General features: G+C 37.4%; 2 protein-coding genes across 4 annotated transcripts in view; both read left to right on the top strand.

Moving 5' to 3' along the window:
• Positions 1 to 8,671, top strand: part of LOC126972562 (uncharacterized) — a 166,355-nt gene extending 157,684 nt beyond the window's left edge. Inside the window, exon 2 of the mRNA XM_050819414.1 lies at positions 8,662 to 8,671. The gene's annotated coding sequence lies outside the window, so the exon portion shown is untranslated. The remainder of the gene's footprint in view (positions 1 to 8,661) is intronic.
• The window catches only part of LOC126972526 (probable ATP-dependent RNA helicase spindle-E), a 63,902-nt gene that overhangs the window by 4,348 nt on the left and 43,794 nt on the right, over positions 1 to 15,760 (top strand). For all 3 annotated transcript variants that reach the window (XM_050819347.1, XM_050819346.1, XM_050819345.1), the window contains 6 exons: positions 133 to 354; positions 3,446 to 3,521; positions 6,977 to 7,254; positions 8,127 to 8,347; positions 8,844 to 9,022; positions 15,348 to 15,511. In XM_050819347.1, the coding sequence (XP_050675304.1) occupies positions 133 to 354; positions 3,446 to 3,521; positions 6,977 to 7,254; positions 8,127 to 8,347; positions 8,844 to 9,022; positions 15,348 to 15,511 (1,140 nt within the window). The remainder of the gene's footprint in view (positions 1 to 132; positions 355 to 3,445; positions 3,522 to 6,976; positions 7,255 to 8,126; positions 8,348 to 8,843; positions 9,023 to 15,347; positions 15,512 to 15,760) is intronic.

Genomic DNA, 15,760 nt, shown 5'->3' with positions numbered 1-15,760 from the left:
AAATGTTTCTTAAGGCCCCTTTGCTAATATTGATTTGCAATTATGTAGCAATAATTTAAATTACCACCACCACCAGGACCACTTTAAATTGACTTAGTTATACATAATATAATTGATGATTATACATTTCAGATAGTTAGAAAGCTAAATGCATATCCAGTTATCATCATTGAAGGTCCGACTGGTTGTGGTAAAACCACCCAGGTGCCCCAATGGATCCTCGATGATTGTTATAACAATAGACGACCATGCAAGATAATAGTAACTCAACCAAGGAAGATTGCTGCAATATCTATCTCTAAGAGGGTTGCTCAGGAGAGGGGCTGGAATGTGGGAGGCGTAGTGGGATATCAGGTTTGTAATATTTTATGAAGTACTTTCTTTGCTTATGAAATTTAACTTCTAATATTAGGAGGAACTAACGGTGACTGGAAAATCACCCGAACTTATTCTCAGTGAATCATACTAAGTGTAGCTGAATATAGCCATAATTTTGCATCTGTACTGCATCAATAGATGCTTAAATGAAGGGAAATTTCCAGATTCCCTTAAAATAGCAAAAGTGATTCCTATTTACAAGTCCGGTGATAAAATGGATCCCAGTAATTACTGGGATCCACGGTAATTACCGTCCAATATCTGTGCTTCCTATCTTATCAAAAATATTTGAGAAAATATTACATAATCGACTCAATGGATTTCTTACATCTAAAAATTTTCTTTTCAAAAAACAATATGGATTTCGTTGTAATTCTAATACTCTTGCAGCAACAATTGACCTAGTAACAAAAATTAAACTTGGCATTGATCAAAAGAAAATATCATTAGGAATATTCATTGACATAAAAAAAGCATTTGACACAGTAAGCCACGAAATCATGCTAACAAAATTAAAAAACATTGGTGTTTCTGGTTCTGCATTTAAAATGTTCAAATCATATCTGACAAACCGATATCAAATAGTTAAAATTAATAGAGTTGAGAGTTTACCCCAACTCATCACATGTGGCGTTCCTCAGGGCTCTATTCTCGGCCCATTATTATTTCTAGTCTATATAAATGACATACATAAAATCGGCCTAAATGGAGATATCACGCTGTATGCTGATGATACAAGTCTATTTTACTTTGGAAATACTATAACAACAATAATAGAACAAGCACAACATGATTTGGATCTACTACACACCTGGCTACAATGTAATTTACTTACTTTAAATACATCTAAAACAAACTACATATTATTCACAGCAAAAGACAAAAAAATTGGAAGCCATAATAACTTAACCATCAATGGTGAAATAATAAACAAAATAAATAAAGAAAAATATCTCGGTCTGATACTTGATAGCCAACTCACATGGAAACCGCATATAGAATATATCCGTAAAAAGTTAACATCACTTACTGGTGCAGTACGTAGCATTGCACGATGCTTCCCAAGGCAAGTGCACTTCACTATTTATAATTCTATGGTCAAGTCTCACTTAGATTATTTAATTGAAGTTTGGGGAACTGCGTCAAAGACTAATTTACAACCGCTACAGATTGCACAAAATAAAATTATTAAATCACTGTTCCGATATAATTTCTTAACACCATCCGCAAAAATTTACCAAGATACCGAAATCATGAATATTTCTCAACTCTATAAGTATAAAACGTGCGTTCTTATTAGGAAAATTCTATCTAAAGAGATACATTACCAAGTGACATTTACAAAAACATTCCAAATACAAAAAAGGATAACTCGACAAGCAAATAATATTTATATAAAAACACCTAGAACTAATTACGGAAAAAAGAATATCATGTTTGAAGGGGCGAAACTTTACAACAGCCTCCCCAAAGACATTAAGGAAATCAAAAGCTTAAATACTTTTAAAAAAATATTAAAAGAAAACATTTAAAAATATAATATTTAAAAATATAAATAAAAAATTGTTACAGTTTAAAAATAAGTAGATGAATAATTGTTGCTGCAGTGTAGTCAAAGCTTTATAATATTTACAAATTGCGAATGACGGTCTGCGCATGCGCATCGCGCCGCTCGATCGCGTAATTCACTAAAGTTCTTGTATTATTGTATTCAGTATTGTGTCTTTAGTTGATATTCATTAGTCTAGTGTAGGTAACTTATTTATAAATGTTCTTTAGATTATAATTTGTATAGTTATTTCTTTTTAAGTGTTTCATCTAGTGTGTGTTTACTGTTTTTTTTTTTTTTTTTTTTTTTTCCACTTTACTTACTCTGTTAATATTTATAGTTAAAGAAGAAAAAAAAATAATCGATATATTTTAGATATTGTTATATTCTCACGGCACGCATATTATATTATATTATATAGTAATTAGAATATATTTTCTCTATAAGTGAATATTGTAATATTCTTCTGAGAAATAAAGTTCTTAAATCGTATTTTCTATAATATAATCCTTAATTATGACATTGAGTAGATGTCCCCACATCAAGGTAAAACATCTGCTTTAGTACAATGCAATTTGATTTATAAAAAATAGATTTCGGGGTTTAGATGGAGGAGGGTAAGGATACTAAATAATAAAATAACTATGATTCATGTAATAAGATTGCGATATTACACAAAAATGACGAATTATATTCAATAAAAAATTTAACACTTCAGAACTATTACAATAATTTTACATTAAAAAGTTTATCTCTCAGAAAAATCAATTTTCGTCCATAATTTAAACAACTGTCTTACGAATATTCGATTAGGTCACGTGTCTGACGCGAGTTTAACATTTTATAACCGTTATAAGAAAATTGTTCAAATGCGCTAGAAGTTTTACAAAAACTATATAGTAGTTGACATTAAAGTCCATCTTGTATCTGTATATCTTGGCAGATGACCTGCCTCAGCTGTAACAGTATCATTACAAAATACTTCAAATTTATGGTAGAATTATTAAGTTTGATACAAAACTACTCACCCAACAACACAGAGAGAAACTTGAAGTATGCCAGTGAGCAATGGTAAGGAGTATGTTGGAAATAAAAACTAAAGACAGACACAGTCATCTGACAACACCAAAAGTCTAGGACATCCCAAACCTAATTGATCAGCAAAAATGGAGATGGACAGGCCATTGCTGTGCTGCTACTTGGAAAAATGGGCCAAGAGAAGGCAAACGGGTGAGAGGGTGTCCATGAAAAAGATTGGAGGACGAAATATATCTGGTATATTTGGTATATCTGCGACACTTGGCCTATATTGAACCAGGGTTGTTCTGGACTGGAAGTACTTTGAGAATTAGAGGAGGTCTTTGTCAATAGGCACCTCGAAGTCAAGACATCAATGTTTTATGTTGAAATTGGAACTTCTAGATACTAAATATGCATCTTCGAAAGAAATAAATGCTATTTTATTTTATAAGAATTATGGATTTAATAATAGATAATTCAATGTCTAATATCTTTCAGATTGCATTGGAAAATAAGACATCATCCGACACTCTTATACATTATGTTACAACTGGGGTGTTGCTGCAAAAACTTGGTATGTTGACACAAATATTTCTCACCTCAGTGGGACTTTTTCGAATTTCTAACGTTGCACTTTATTCTGCAGTGATATGTCGTAGAAAAAATGCAGGCCATTTTATAAGCACAAATAGACGAACAATCCTTTAGAGCGTATAATAGCTTAAAAATGAATTTCTGATGTAGTTGCAATCTAAAGAAAACATTCATTTAGTGACAATTAAAAAAAAATATTTTAAACCAGATTATACTACTATTTTAAGAAGTCATTTTATTGTAAAAAAATTGCTTTATTTTCATACCTACATTACATTGACTCGATGTTCTCTTGTTCTCTCGATTTAAGTCGCAACAGGTAGGCTGGGTTGCACCAACTACGGAAAAAATGTGTAGCATCATTTGACAATTTTAACTGTTAATTGTGACCGTCCAATCTTCGCCGGTTAAAGCTATAAATAGCTAAATATCGACCTGTCAAAATTTTCAAATAAATATTCGATACTAGCTGACCCGGCAAACGTTGTTTTGCCATATAAAGTATAATTCACGCGATAGTTTTATAAGTAATAAAATATTGCCTATATTATAGCCATGTACATCATTTTGTTCTATTGTCAATAGTTTTTGCAGCGCACGCAAAAATAGGTTTTCGATTTTACACCTTGTGTTACAAAATAGCAATTTTATTACGGATCCCTAATTTTGAAAAAAAAAAAACATAGCCTATAGCCTTCCTCGATAAATGGACTACCCAACACTGAAAGAATCATTCAAATCGGACCAGTAGTACCAGAGATTAGCGCGTTCAAACAAACACTGCAGCTTTATAATATTAGTATAGATTGACTTGATATTTCACTTTTTAACTTTAACTATGCCAAATTCGGTGGTGCAACACATTTCACAGTCTATATTAAAGTGCTACTGTTAAAATTAAATTTGACTTAAAACTTAACTATAATAGCTATGATGCAAACCAGCCTTAGTCTGGTTAAATGAGTCTCTGATTTATAAGAATTATTTTATTAACCAAACTGGTTATGCGACCTGAAGTGGGTGTTGCCTCTAACATTAAGATCAGTGTTGTTTTGTGCGACAGGAAGCGTCTGCTGCTTGGATTTCACTAACGGCCGTTCCCAATATACTACAGATAGAGATAAATTACTACCTTCTACTGTTAATACCCGATCTGATCGCCTTATATTATAACGCGTGAATTGCAATTTCCATACAAACTTCTATCGCTGGTAAGCCGTTGTTCCATTGACTAACAGCGTGTACGGATAAGGTGAGTTACCGTCGATAAGTTTATTGAGATAGAAAAGTCAATGATGGACATGATTTTTTATCTCAAGTAAGAGATGGACTGAATATTGGGAACGGCCGTAAAACAGTTCATATTTTGTGTGAATAGCCCTCTGTCATAATCCCATTGGATATCTCATTGACATTGACATGACACCTTTCTTATGTCAACTCAGGAATATTCTCGAAAACCAATGACTAAGCGCACAGAATATTTGGCTATTTTTTGCGCCCAGGCCCAGTTGTTCTTTTCTGATTTATATCATTGTTGATTCATCTACTGTACTCAATAACTCTTGTTTTTACGTATTAGTATACATTTTTTTTTGTCTTACTCGTGTAAGGCGTTGAGTGTTTGACGTTTGAGTATTTTTGTTGCATCACTTTACATATATTGTGACTGAAATGATTTTTAAAAAGATGAAGCGGTAAATGTTGATTTAAAAGAGTGGCAATGAGTCTCTTGCCACTTCTTCTCATTTAAGCTCAACCCTATCCGAAGTAGCTGTAGATATAAAAAGAAAATAAAACTTTTGACATTCATAAGTGTCACTTCCTTGACCTACGTACACGAATAAAATGATTTTGATTTGATTTATCTCCAAGGCAATTATTGTAAGTATAACCATTACCATTGACCTGATTCCAAGGTGCACTGGAAAACATTATTAGAATAAATTTACTGAGTTATAACAAAAATGAAATATTATTTCAGCTCTATAATAACTATTAACTGAATTTCATTTATATTTTTTGAAACGTACCACCATCTGGATGTGTGGCGGTCCTCCACAGTGCGGTTTTCAAGGAGCTTTTTTCCACGTACTACAAAGCTGTGGAATGAGGTTCCTTGTACGGTGTTCCCGGGACGATACAACATGGATACCTTCAAAAAAAGCGCGTACACCTTCCTTAAAGGCCGGCAACGCTCTTGTGATTCCTCTGGTGTTGCAAGAGAATGTGGGCGGCGGTGATCACTTAACACCAGGTGACCCGTACGCTCGTTTGTCCTGCTATTCCATAAAAAAAAAACGTTGCAACGTTCTTAGTAATAAAAAAAAACAATTGCGGGAAATCATTTGTCAATAATTGTCATTTAACACACATCAAAGTTCTACGTAACGAAAACGGAATTAAGACGAAAACATTTTAGAGCGATGATTTTTTATGATTTTAAATTTATGTTCTCTCTCTCCGCATGACTGTGCCGCTCGTCTTAACCCGAAAAAAAAGCAATCTTGTGAATGGGTGTTTGAAAATGAGAACAGGCCAATAAAAGTCAGGCAGGCGAGAAACGTCGGTAAAAAAATGATTTCATTTTTTTCTCAGCTACCTGCACAGTTCCACTTAAAGATCAAAACAGTGTTAATGCCGAGTGGTATTCTACCATTTGTTTAGCCAGGGTGTTAAAAAAAGTTTGCGAAAGATGACCAAAAAGCCACGTTCTCCTACATCATGACAACGTTTCTTCACACACGGCCAACAAAACTAAGTCATTTTTAGCTTCCGAAAAAGTACAACTCGTCTCCCATCCTGCACATAGCTCGACCTAGCACCCTGTGATTTCTGTATTTTCCCCAAAATCAAAGATTTGATGAGAGGCTTCACTTTTACCAATTCCGAAGAGGCAGTGATAGCATTCAATCAGCAAGTAAAAAACATGCCTTCAGATCTGTGGTCTTCCTGTTTTAAAAATTGGTACGATCGCATGAAAAAATGTTTAAACTGTAAAGGAGAGTATTTTGAAAAGAAATAAACATTATATTTTGGTTATACAATGTTGTTTTTTCTAAGTTACGCAAAACTTTTAGTGTGACCTACGTATTATGCCATTTTTATGTGTGATTTTGTTATATTTGACAGTTTACATAAATAATACTAAAATTAATTGAAGTAGGCGTTACTTCGAAATCCATAATTATACAAATGATTTGAGTTTTCTTTAGTGTTACTTCCACCAATATTTGTCTTTAAACAATTCGACACGTGTTTCGCCTCTACACGAGGCATCCTCAGGACGTGTTGTCTCGCCAAAATCATTTGTATAAGTATCATTATTTATAACTTCTTTTGCATTCACTTAGTTTTGATATTTTAATATAATTTGTGCAGTAAACTTCGATTTCTTTTTCCTAATTGAATTGGCTGCAGTATCATTTGTTTCAGTAAACGCTAAAACAATGAATGAGTATACTCATGTTATTATTGATGAAGTTCACGAAAGAGGGCAAGAGATGGACTTCTTGCTCATTGTTGTCAAGCGGCTTCTCAACACTGTCTCACCTAAAATTAAAGTTGTACTTATGTCGGCAACTTTTAACACCGGATCATTTTTCGATTATTTCGTGCCGAATGTACAGCCTTGTGTGGTGAACATAAGAAAAGAAAGGCTACGGTACAGTGTCAAGACATTTTATTTAAACAATTTAAGTAAATTTTTTGGGGTAAGTGTTCCATGTTATTTTAAGAACGACTTATAAGAAAATTTGTTTTATTCCAGCACAAATTTTGCCGTATTCTAGCTAGTGGACTTTAAAATACAAGCACATATTTTAGGCGTATTTAATTTTTTTTCATGTAGTTTTTGTCCATTGTACTATTTTAGCATTGACATCTTATCTTTACATTGTCTAGGTACAAATCAAAAGTTATCATGTAGGTCAGAAGTTCCCAAAATGTGCGCCGCAGCACCCTGGTGTAAAAAAATTAGTAATAGTCCGGATGTTTGATCTGTGATTGATGATTTACCATTTATTTCACATTGTTTTTTATATTGATTTTGTTATGTTACTTATATACTTTGCGATATCCTTAGTTATGTGAGCTTTTAACTGATTTTTTTATGGAAGAGAGTAAAAACTAGCGTACGGGTCACCTTATGTTAAGTGATCACCGTCGCCCACATTCTCTTGCAACACCAGAGGAATCACAGGAGCGTTGCCGGCCCTTTAGAAAAAGTGTACGCGTTTTTTTGAAGGCATGTTGTATCGTCCTGGAAACACCGCACAAGGAAGCTCATAAAACAGCTATGTAGTACGTGGAAGAAAGCTCCTTGAAAACCGCACTGTGGAGGACAGCCACACATCCAGATGGTGGGAATGATATCCTAATTTGTGGCATGTCGTGCGAAAGTGGAATTTTTTCGGAACACTCCCCGTGATAAATGCGAAAGAAGACATACAAAAACGACGTCTCTTCGCAACGTCAAGTAATCGAGCCTTTCACACAGCTGGACTGGGTCCCCTTCAATTCCAGCAGCTCTGCGTTGCACGTTCTTTTTAATGATTATAAATGATCTTTATATGTTAATTTCTAGGTTGGTCCTGAAACAACGAAATTTGGAAGTGATCCAGAACTATCTACGGATATGCATCATCTTGTTGTAAAACTAGTAAATGCATTTGAGTATATAGACAAAACGGAGGAGTTTGAAAAGGATGACATATCCGAAGAAGATCTACCTTCTGTGTTAATATTCTTACCTGGTATCAATGAGATTGAAGATCTATATTCATGTTTAACAGATGTTGCCTTAAGGTATGTTAAACAATTTTTTTTTAATATGCTTTGTCACTTTGGTCGAAATATCTATGTTTTCAACAAGAATAAAAAGACTGGCCGAGTATAAATGACTGACTCCTTCTGGTTCTCGTAAAATCTGGCGCGCCGAAAGTTAGTCCTTCCTATCTATAATACATTGGCCGTGATTTTATTGAAGTTAGTTTAGTATGACTGGGCCGTTTACGCCCTTATGCTCCCATAGTGCGTGTCGGTTTATTTTTATACTCTATACATAACAGGTCCCTAAAAGCTAGCAGCCTTTTTAGACTGCTGTAGACGACCGGATGCAGGAGATCGGAAATTTTTTGGCCGTTATTTGGTCACGCTCCTGCGCTCCGTCTAAAATACACTCTGTACAACTGAGGCAAAATATGACATTTGATTTAATGGTGACGTCACACATATAACCATGTCTTTAGAATTGCTCACGCATTGTTGTGAAGTACTAATCTATGTTTTAAATTTGTAACAGGCGTAAGTTAGTTGACGCCGATTGCGCCAAGCTAAACTGGTGGGTGTTGCCGCTTCACTCCACGATAACAGCCGACGAACAAGTACGCGTGTTCCAGCGAGCTCCGCCCGGACATAGAAAAATCATACTATCTACAAACATTGCTGAGAGCTCTATCACCGTACCAGATATTAAATATGGTAACTCACGTGCGTTTATGATGGGGCCGCCACCTTAGTGACGTCAGTCCACGCAAACACAAGAGACGCCCTGACCGAGGGCACTGATATCTGAGCGACACTACAAACTCGTCACATTGAGACATAGGATGTTAAGTCTAATTTGCCCAGTAATTTCTATAGCTACGACCGAAAAAGGTGCCATTGTGGTACCCATAATCTAGCCGGCATCCTGTGCAAAGGAGCGTCCCATTGATACTTAATGATTGTTACATTAAATCAAAATATAAAATATTATAAATACAAGCAGATATGTGACCATATTTTGTGTCTAATTGGGATCGTCATATATCTCAGTCATTATTAAACAGTTAAAATCAAAACCCAAACAAAATTAAATCTTACCAGATAGTGATAAGGTTTGTTTTTATTAAAATAATCAGCAGTTGTTGGGTTATTATGTTGTCTCGTGATACATTGTGGAACGCTGTACATAGTAGGTACATATTTGATGGAACCTTTAAGGGTTTTTGAAGTGAAACTTCTTTATCTTTTTTTTTTATAGAATAGGAGGACAAACGAGCGTACGGGTCACCTGTTGTTTAGTGATCACCGCCGCCCACAATCTCTTGCAACACCAGAGGAATCACAGGAGCGTTGCCGGCCTTTAAGGAAGGTGTACGCGCTTTTTTTGAAGGTACCCATGTCGTATCGTCCCTGAAACACCGCACAAGGAAGCTCATTCCACAGCTTTGTAGTACGTGTAAGAAAGCTCCTTGAAAACCGCACTGTGGTGGACCGCCACACATCCAGATGGTGAGGATGATATCCTAACTTGTGGCGTGTCGTGCGAAGGTGGAATTCGGTGGCAGGAACCAGGTTAAACAGCTCTTCGGAACACTCCCCGTGATAAATGCGGTAGAAGACACACAATGAAGCGACGTCTCTACGCAACGCCAAGTGATCCAGCCGTTCACAGAGCACTGGGTCTCCGACAATTCCAGCTGCTCTGCGTTGCACGCGGTCAAATGGATCGAGCTGATACTGGGGTGCGCCAGACCAGAGATGACAGCAATACTCCATGTGTGGCCGGACCTGCGCTTTGTAGAGCGCTAGTATGTGGGCCGGCTTGAAGTATTGCCGTGCTCTATTAATGACGCCCAGTTTCTTTGAACCCAATTTGGCTTTGCCTTCCAGATGACCACGAAATTGGCAATCGCTCGAGATTTCGAGACCCAGTATTCTGATACTAGGCGCGGCTTTCAGAGAAGTGTTCTCGAGGAGCGGTGATACGACAAATGGGGTTTTTTTTAGTGGTAAACGCGCAAACTTGAGTCTTCTGGGGGTTAAATTAGACAAGGTTCAATTTTCCCCATTCCGCGACCTTCTCAAGAGAGGACTCGATAGAAGACACAAGGTTCTCCCGGCACTGGTCGACGATTTCCCGAGAGAGACCTGCATGGCCAGTGTATACGGCATCACCAGTGCTATCGTCTGCATAGCAATGAATGTTGGAGGTGTCCAACATATCATTGATATGCAGAAGATACAGCGTGGGAGACAGCACACAGCCTTGGGGCACTCCAGCATTCACGGGCTTCGGGTTCGAGCAATATCCGTCGACAATGACCTGTATGCTGCGCCCAGTGAGGAAGCTGGAGGTCCACTTGCAGAAGCTCTCGGGAAGCCCAAATGATGAAAGTTTGGAGAGGTGCGCCTTGTGCCATACACGATCAAAGGCCTTCGCTATATCCAGGCTAACTGCCAGGCCTTCCCCCTTGCTTTCAATAGCCGCTGCCCATCTATGTGTTAGGTATACCAGAAGATCACCTGCCGACCGACCATGGCGAAACCCGTATTGTCGGTCGTTGATCAACTGGTGACCCTCTAGATATACCAAGAGCTGACGGCTAATTATGCTCTCCATGATTTTGGAGAGCATGGAGGTAATAGCAATAGGCCTGTAGTTTGCCGGATCCGAACTGTCTCCTTTTTTTTGGATCGGATGGACAAGGGCTGACTTCCATGGGTCAGGGATTACGCCTTTAGAATAAGAGTGCCGGAATAAACGCGTTAGCACCGGCGTCAACTCAGGGGCACACGTTCTAAGCACGATTGGAGAAATGCCATCCGGCCCGCTCGACTTCCTGACGTCCAACGAAAACAGAGCTCGCCTAACAGTTTTCTGTCTGAACTGTACTTCAGGCATAGAGCTCTGACACCGCGGGATGGTCGGCGGTGTTTTTCCGTTGTCGTCAAGAGTCGAGTTGGATGCGAAAAGAGTGCACAAGAGATCGGCTTTCTCTTTTGCCGTATGGGCCAGGGTGTCATTCCTCATGTGCAACGGCGGCATGGACGGCTGGCTTAAGTTACCAAGAGCAGCTTTCGACAATGACCAGAACTTGCGTGTTCCGGTCGGGTAACTGGAAAGCTGCTCGCCGATTTTGACGACGTGTTTTGACTTTGCACGGGCGATTTGCCGCTTAAAAAATCTGGAGGCATGGTTGTATTTCCTCTTAAGAACTGTGCAGTTCGGATCCTTTGTGCCCAGCGCCGCAACCCAAGTTCGATACGCCTGTTTTTTGCAGTCAGATGCTGCTTTATCAGACGCATCGAACCAGGGCTGTGATCTGCCGCCGATGGGTACTACAGAGTTTGGTATAAAAATATCCATACCCTGTAGTATCACATCGGCTACTGCAACGGCGCAGGCACTAGGATCATCCGAAGGGAAACAAACCCTGCCCCAAGGGTAGGATGCAAAAAAGGAACGCATCCTATCCCAATCTGCTGACTTGTAGTGCCAAACGCGGCGGGTCGCTGGTGGTCTGCGACGTTGGCGTCGGATAGGCACTACACTCCTGACCAGGCAATGGTCGGACGTTCCGAGAGGGGCGTCGACAAAGACCTGGTAACCATCGGGATGTGTAGTCAGCAGAAGATCCAATAAGGACGGCATGTGGCTATCCACATCCGGGAGCCGCGTTGGCGACTCAACCAATTGGGACAGACCATACGCCAATGCAAAATTATGCACAGATCGCCCTGCGTAGTCTGTGGTACGTGATCCAAGCCATTCGGCATTGTGCCCGTTGAAATCACCCAAGACTACGATTTCAGCGGAGGGGATCTGTGCAAGTACGTCGTCAATTGGGTTTTTGAAAAAAAAAAAAATATTGATTTTTTTTATGTATTTTAAAACTTTATTATTAATAATATTGATATTTAATGCAAAAAACTTCAAAAAAAATTTTTTTTCAATTAATTATAAACAATTAAAAATTGATGAAATTTAAATAAAAATCACGTGACTATAAACGCGCCATGATTGGTCACCATAGTTGTGACGTCATAATGTTATAGCTATTTAATAACAGTACAGCGTTTACGGCTATTACACGTGTCTAGACAATAATATTAAAAATTTATTGCTAAAATACGAGTTGTTAGTTGGTTTCGATTAGCTATGTGTGATAAAGGATTTATTAAGGCAAAGTCTGATAATATTCCTGATGTTGATATATTTATGATCACCGATTTTTTAAAAAATGACGTTCGGTTTAATTCTGCTGAAGTTCGAGGTGCCAAGGCATCAAGGTAAGTTTGTTAAAAAATAATATAATAAATGAAAATATTTAATTATTTATTCTCCATTACATTAAATATAATTATTTATTTCATAAATTGCAGAGCATCTCGTGAGAGTTACGGCGACAAAGCTATAGGTTATGTTCAACTAAGTCGTAAAAATAATATTTGTATTGTGAAAGGACGGGTATGTCCAGAACACCGAGTTCGGAGTAAAGCTTATTCATTTTATTATTATTATTCATATTATTTACTGAACTTAACTTAAATATATAATAATTATTTGATTTATATACTTAGATAAATAATAATTAATAAAAATGGTATTAAGAAATACTTACATCGAAATGATCTTCACAACAAAAAAAAATCGATTTTGTTTGGGGATTATCACGGTGCACTGCTTGAAACCATTTATTTCGACGTTTGTCATCTTGGGAAACATTTAAAAACATTTTATCAGGAGTTGCCTTTGTAGTATTCTTACATAATGGTACAAAACAAGAACGATAACTTTTGAGTTTCGACATTTTTAATATAAATTTAAATATTTAATAATGACAACAAAATTAAATAGATCAAAACACTGTATTTATTATTTTTCTATCAACTGCAATGAGTGAAAACTAACATTATGACGTCACACGCGCTCGGGTTTGTTCGGGAGTTGTCGGCGTGTTTTCGGTACTGGATTCAAAATTTTTTTTTTATTTTGAAATAACTTTTGAATTATTACGAAAAAAAAAAATAGTTTTGTTATAAAACTAATATATAATCTTTCCATTTATCACAAAAAAAATTTTTTTTCAAAAACCCAATTGCCGCTTGAACGCAGCCCATGATCGGTTTCTGCGTTACCACTATGGGACCTGTAGACACAGGCATAGATGCGGACGCGGTCCTCTAAATCTACGCGGAGCCAGAGAGTGGACAGGTCCCTACCCTCAAAATTGCCGAGACGGCGACAGCAGATATCCTCCCTAACGTACACACATACCCCGGCATGAGGCAAAAAATTGTGCTTAATTTTGTACCCGGGGTACGTTAAATATGACGTATCGCTAGGTCGAGATATCTGCGTCTCAGTAAGGAAACACAAGGCCGGCTGCGCCGTCTCAAGGTGGTGGTGGACGGCGTTTAAATTGGAGTGAATTCCCCTGATATTGCAAAAGTCCACGTTGAGTGTGGAGCGGGGTGCCGTGGTGATAGTGCCTCGTTTGTAATTGGTCATGCGCGGTTCTGTGCCAGCCCGAGCTAGAGTGCCCGGGGAGGGATTCTCCAACTCTGGTAGAGCCGGTACCCTCCTGGGGTAAAATTTTTTTTAGTACCGCTGTCATATTCGGGTCGACACTAACCTATGCGAAACATAGCGGCACTAGGCCGCTACTTCACGCCGGTATTCTGTGCGAGTGTGGTAATTAACCCGGACGAGTCTGGCCCGATTGTGCTGACGTCAAAAGACGGCAGCGTGACTCTCCCACTTCTTAAAAGCCCTTAGTCGCCTCTTACGACACCCATGGGCCTGGGACTCCCCTATTCTTTTTACGCCCCGGGAAAAGTACAGGGCAAGGCATCTACATACTAGCTGACCCAGCAAACGTTGTATTGCCATATAAAGTAACAAAAAAAAAACAATAATTAATATTAAAGTTTGTTGTTACCTCCTGAGAAAGTTAGAAAGATATAAGGATTCCAATTAGTTATTCATTTTAAAGTATTCTTTCAATTTGATTTCTGAACGACGGGGGAGACATCAAAGTAAATACAAAATTGTTGTTTTTATTTAATTCCGTGGATTTTCATATTTATTCACCTTTTAAACTTTCTCTGGACTTCCACAAATAATTCAAGACCAAAATTTGCCAAATCGGTCCAGCCGTTCTCGAGTTTTAGCGAGACTAACGAACAGCAATTCATTTTTGTATATATAGATGAGAGAAATCTTATAACAATCGTCACAATTTTCGGTTACGCGCTATGTTTTTTTTTAAATCAAAGTACAGTATAGTGACGTAGAGAATAATAAATAGTTTGAAAGTGAAAAGACTTACTTGTATGCATGTCTATAATAATAAAGTAGCTTTAATTTAATACGATTTTTTTTTCTCAAGCCATATCTACCTAATTGAAGTTGTAAATAGTAGAAAAATGATATGTCCTAAAGAAGTTGTGTGAAGTGGTCTTAATAGTGATTTTCATTATTATAACACTAGAATAAGGGATTGCTTGTAACTAATTCTAGTAGGCTTCATAAGATACATAATAGCTTTAAGGGTAGATATATACACTTCTATAATAAAGTCCCAGCCACTGTTCAGGCATTATCTATAAATAAATTTAAATGTTTTATAAAAAAATGGCTCTGTCGTAAATCCTATTACTCCATGCTGAATTTCTAAATGATCGGACAGCCTGGGACTAGATTGTGATTATTTTATAGCGATAGAAATGACTACAATATTGTATATTTTTATTGAAAAGAGCGCAAAAAAAGAATGCTGGGAGAGTTTCTTGAACCGATTCTTCTCTCTCAGAGCACCATTTGTTACCGAAGCGGTAATTATTAGAAATGACATCAAAAAGAATTCTAAAGGAATCAGTTTTGAGAAAATAAATGCCTTTTATGCCTTTTTATGCCTAGTTTCACTTCTAACCTGTATATACACACATTTTTTTTGTCTTAAGGAGCATCAATCGCTGTAAGTGAGATGATCTTAATAGAGCTAATAATAATAATAATAATGTTATTTGTGAACAGTGATCGACTACTGTTTGATGAAGGTGCTTGAAGCGGATCCGAGCACGAACTTCACAGCGCTAAAGCTGCGGTGGGCGACCAAGACCAACTGCGAGCAACGAGCGGGTCGCGCGGGCCGAGTGCGAGACGGCAGGGTCTACCGGCTCATCGAAGAGAAGCATTACGTAATTATTATTGGAGACTATAAACTAGCTTCTGTCCGCGACGTCGTTCTCATAGGCTATAGAGCAGCGAAAATACCATACCTGGCTAGCGAAATAAATCAAATTAAATCAAGTCATTTATTTGCATAGATTGAGTATAATCATAGGTGCTAACAATCTGACAGGTAGGCATGCAAAAATAATATTTTACTATTCTTACTCAAGTTTGCAGTGAAAAACATACAACATAAAACCAAATTATTCATAAAA

This window comes from Leptidea sinapis, chromosome 26, assembly GCF_905404315.1.
Source record: "Leptidea sinapis chromosome 26, ilLepSina1.1, whole genome shotgun sequence".
NCBI lineage: Eukaryota > Metazoa > Arthropoda > Insecta > Lepidoptera > Pieridae > Leptidea > Leptidea sinapis.
Note: the sequence above shows the minus strand (reverse complement) of the source record. Positions and strands in the feature narration are given on the sequence as shown.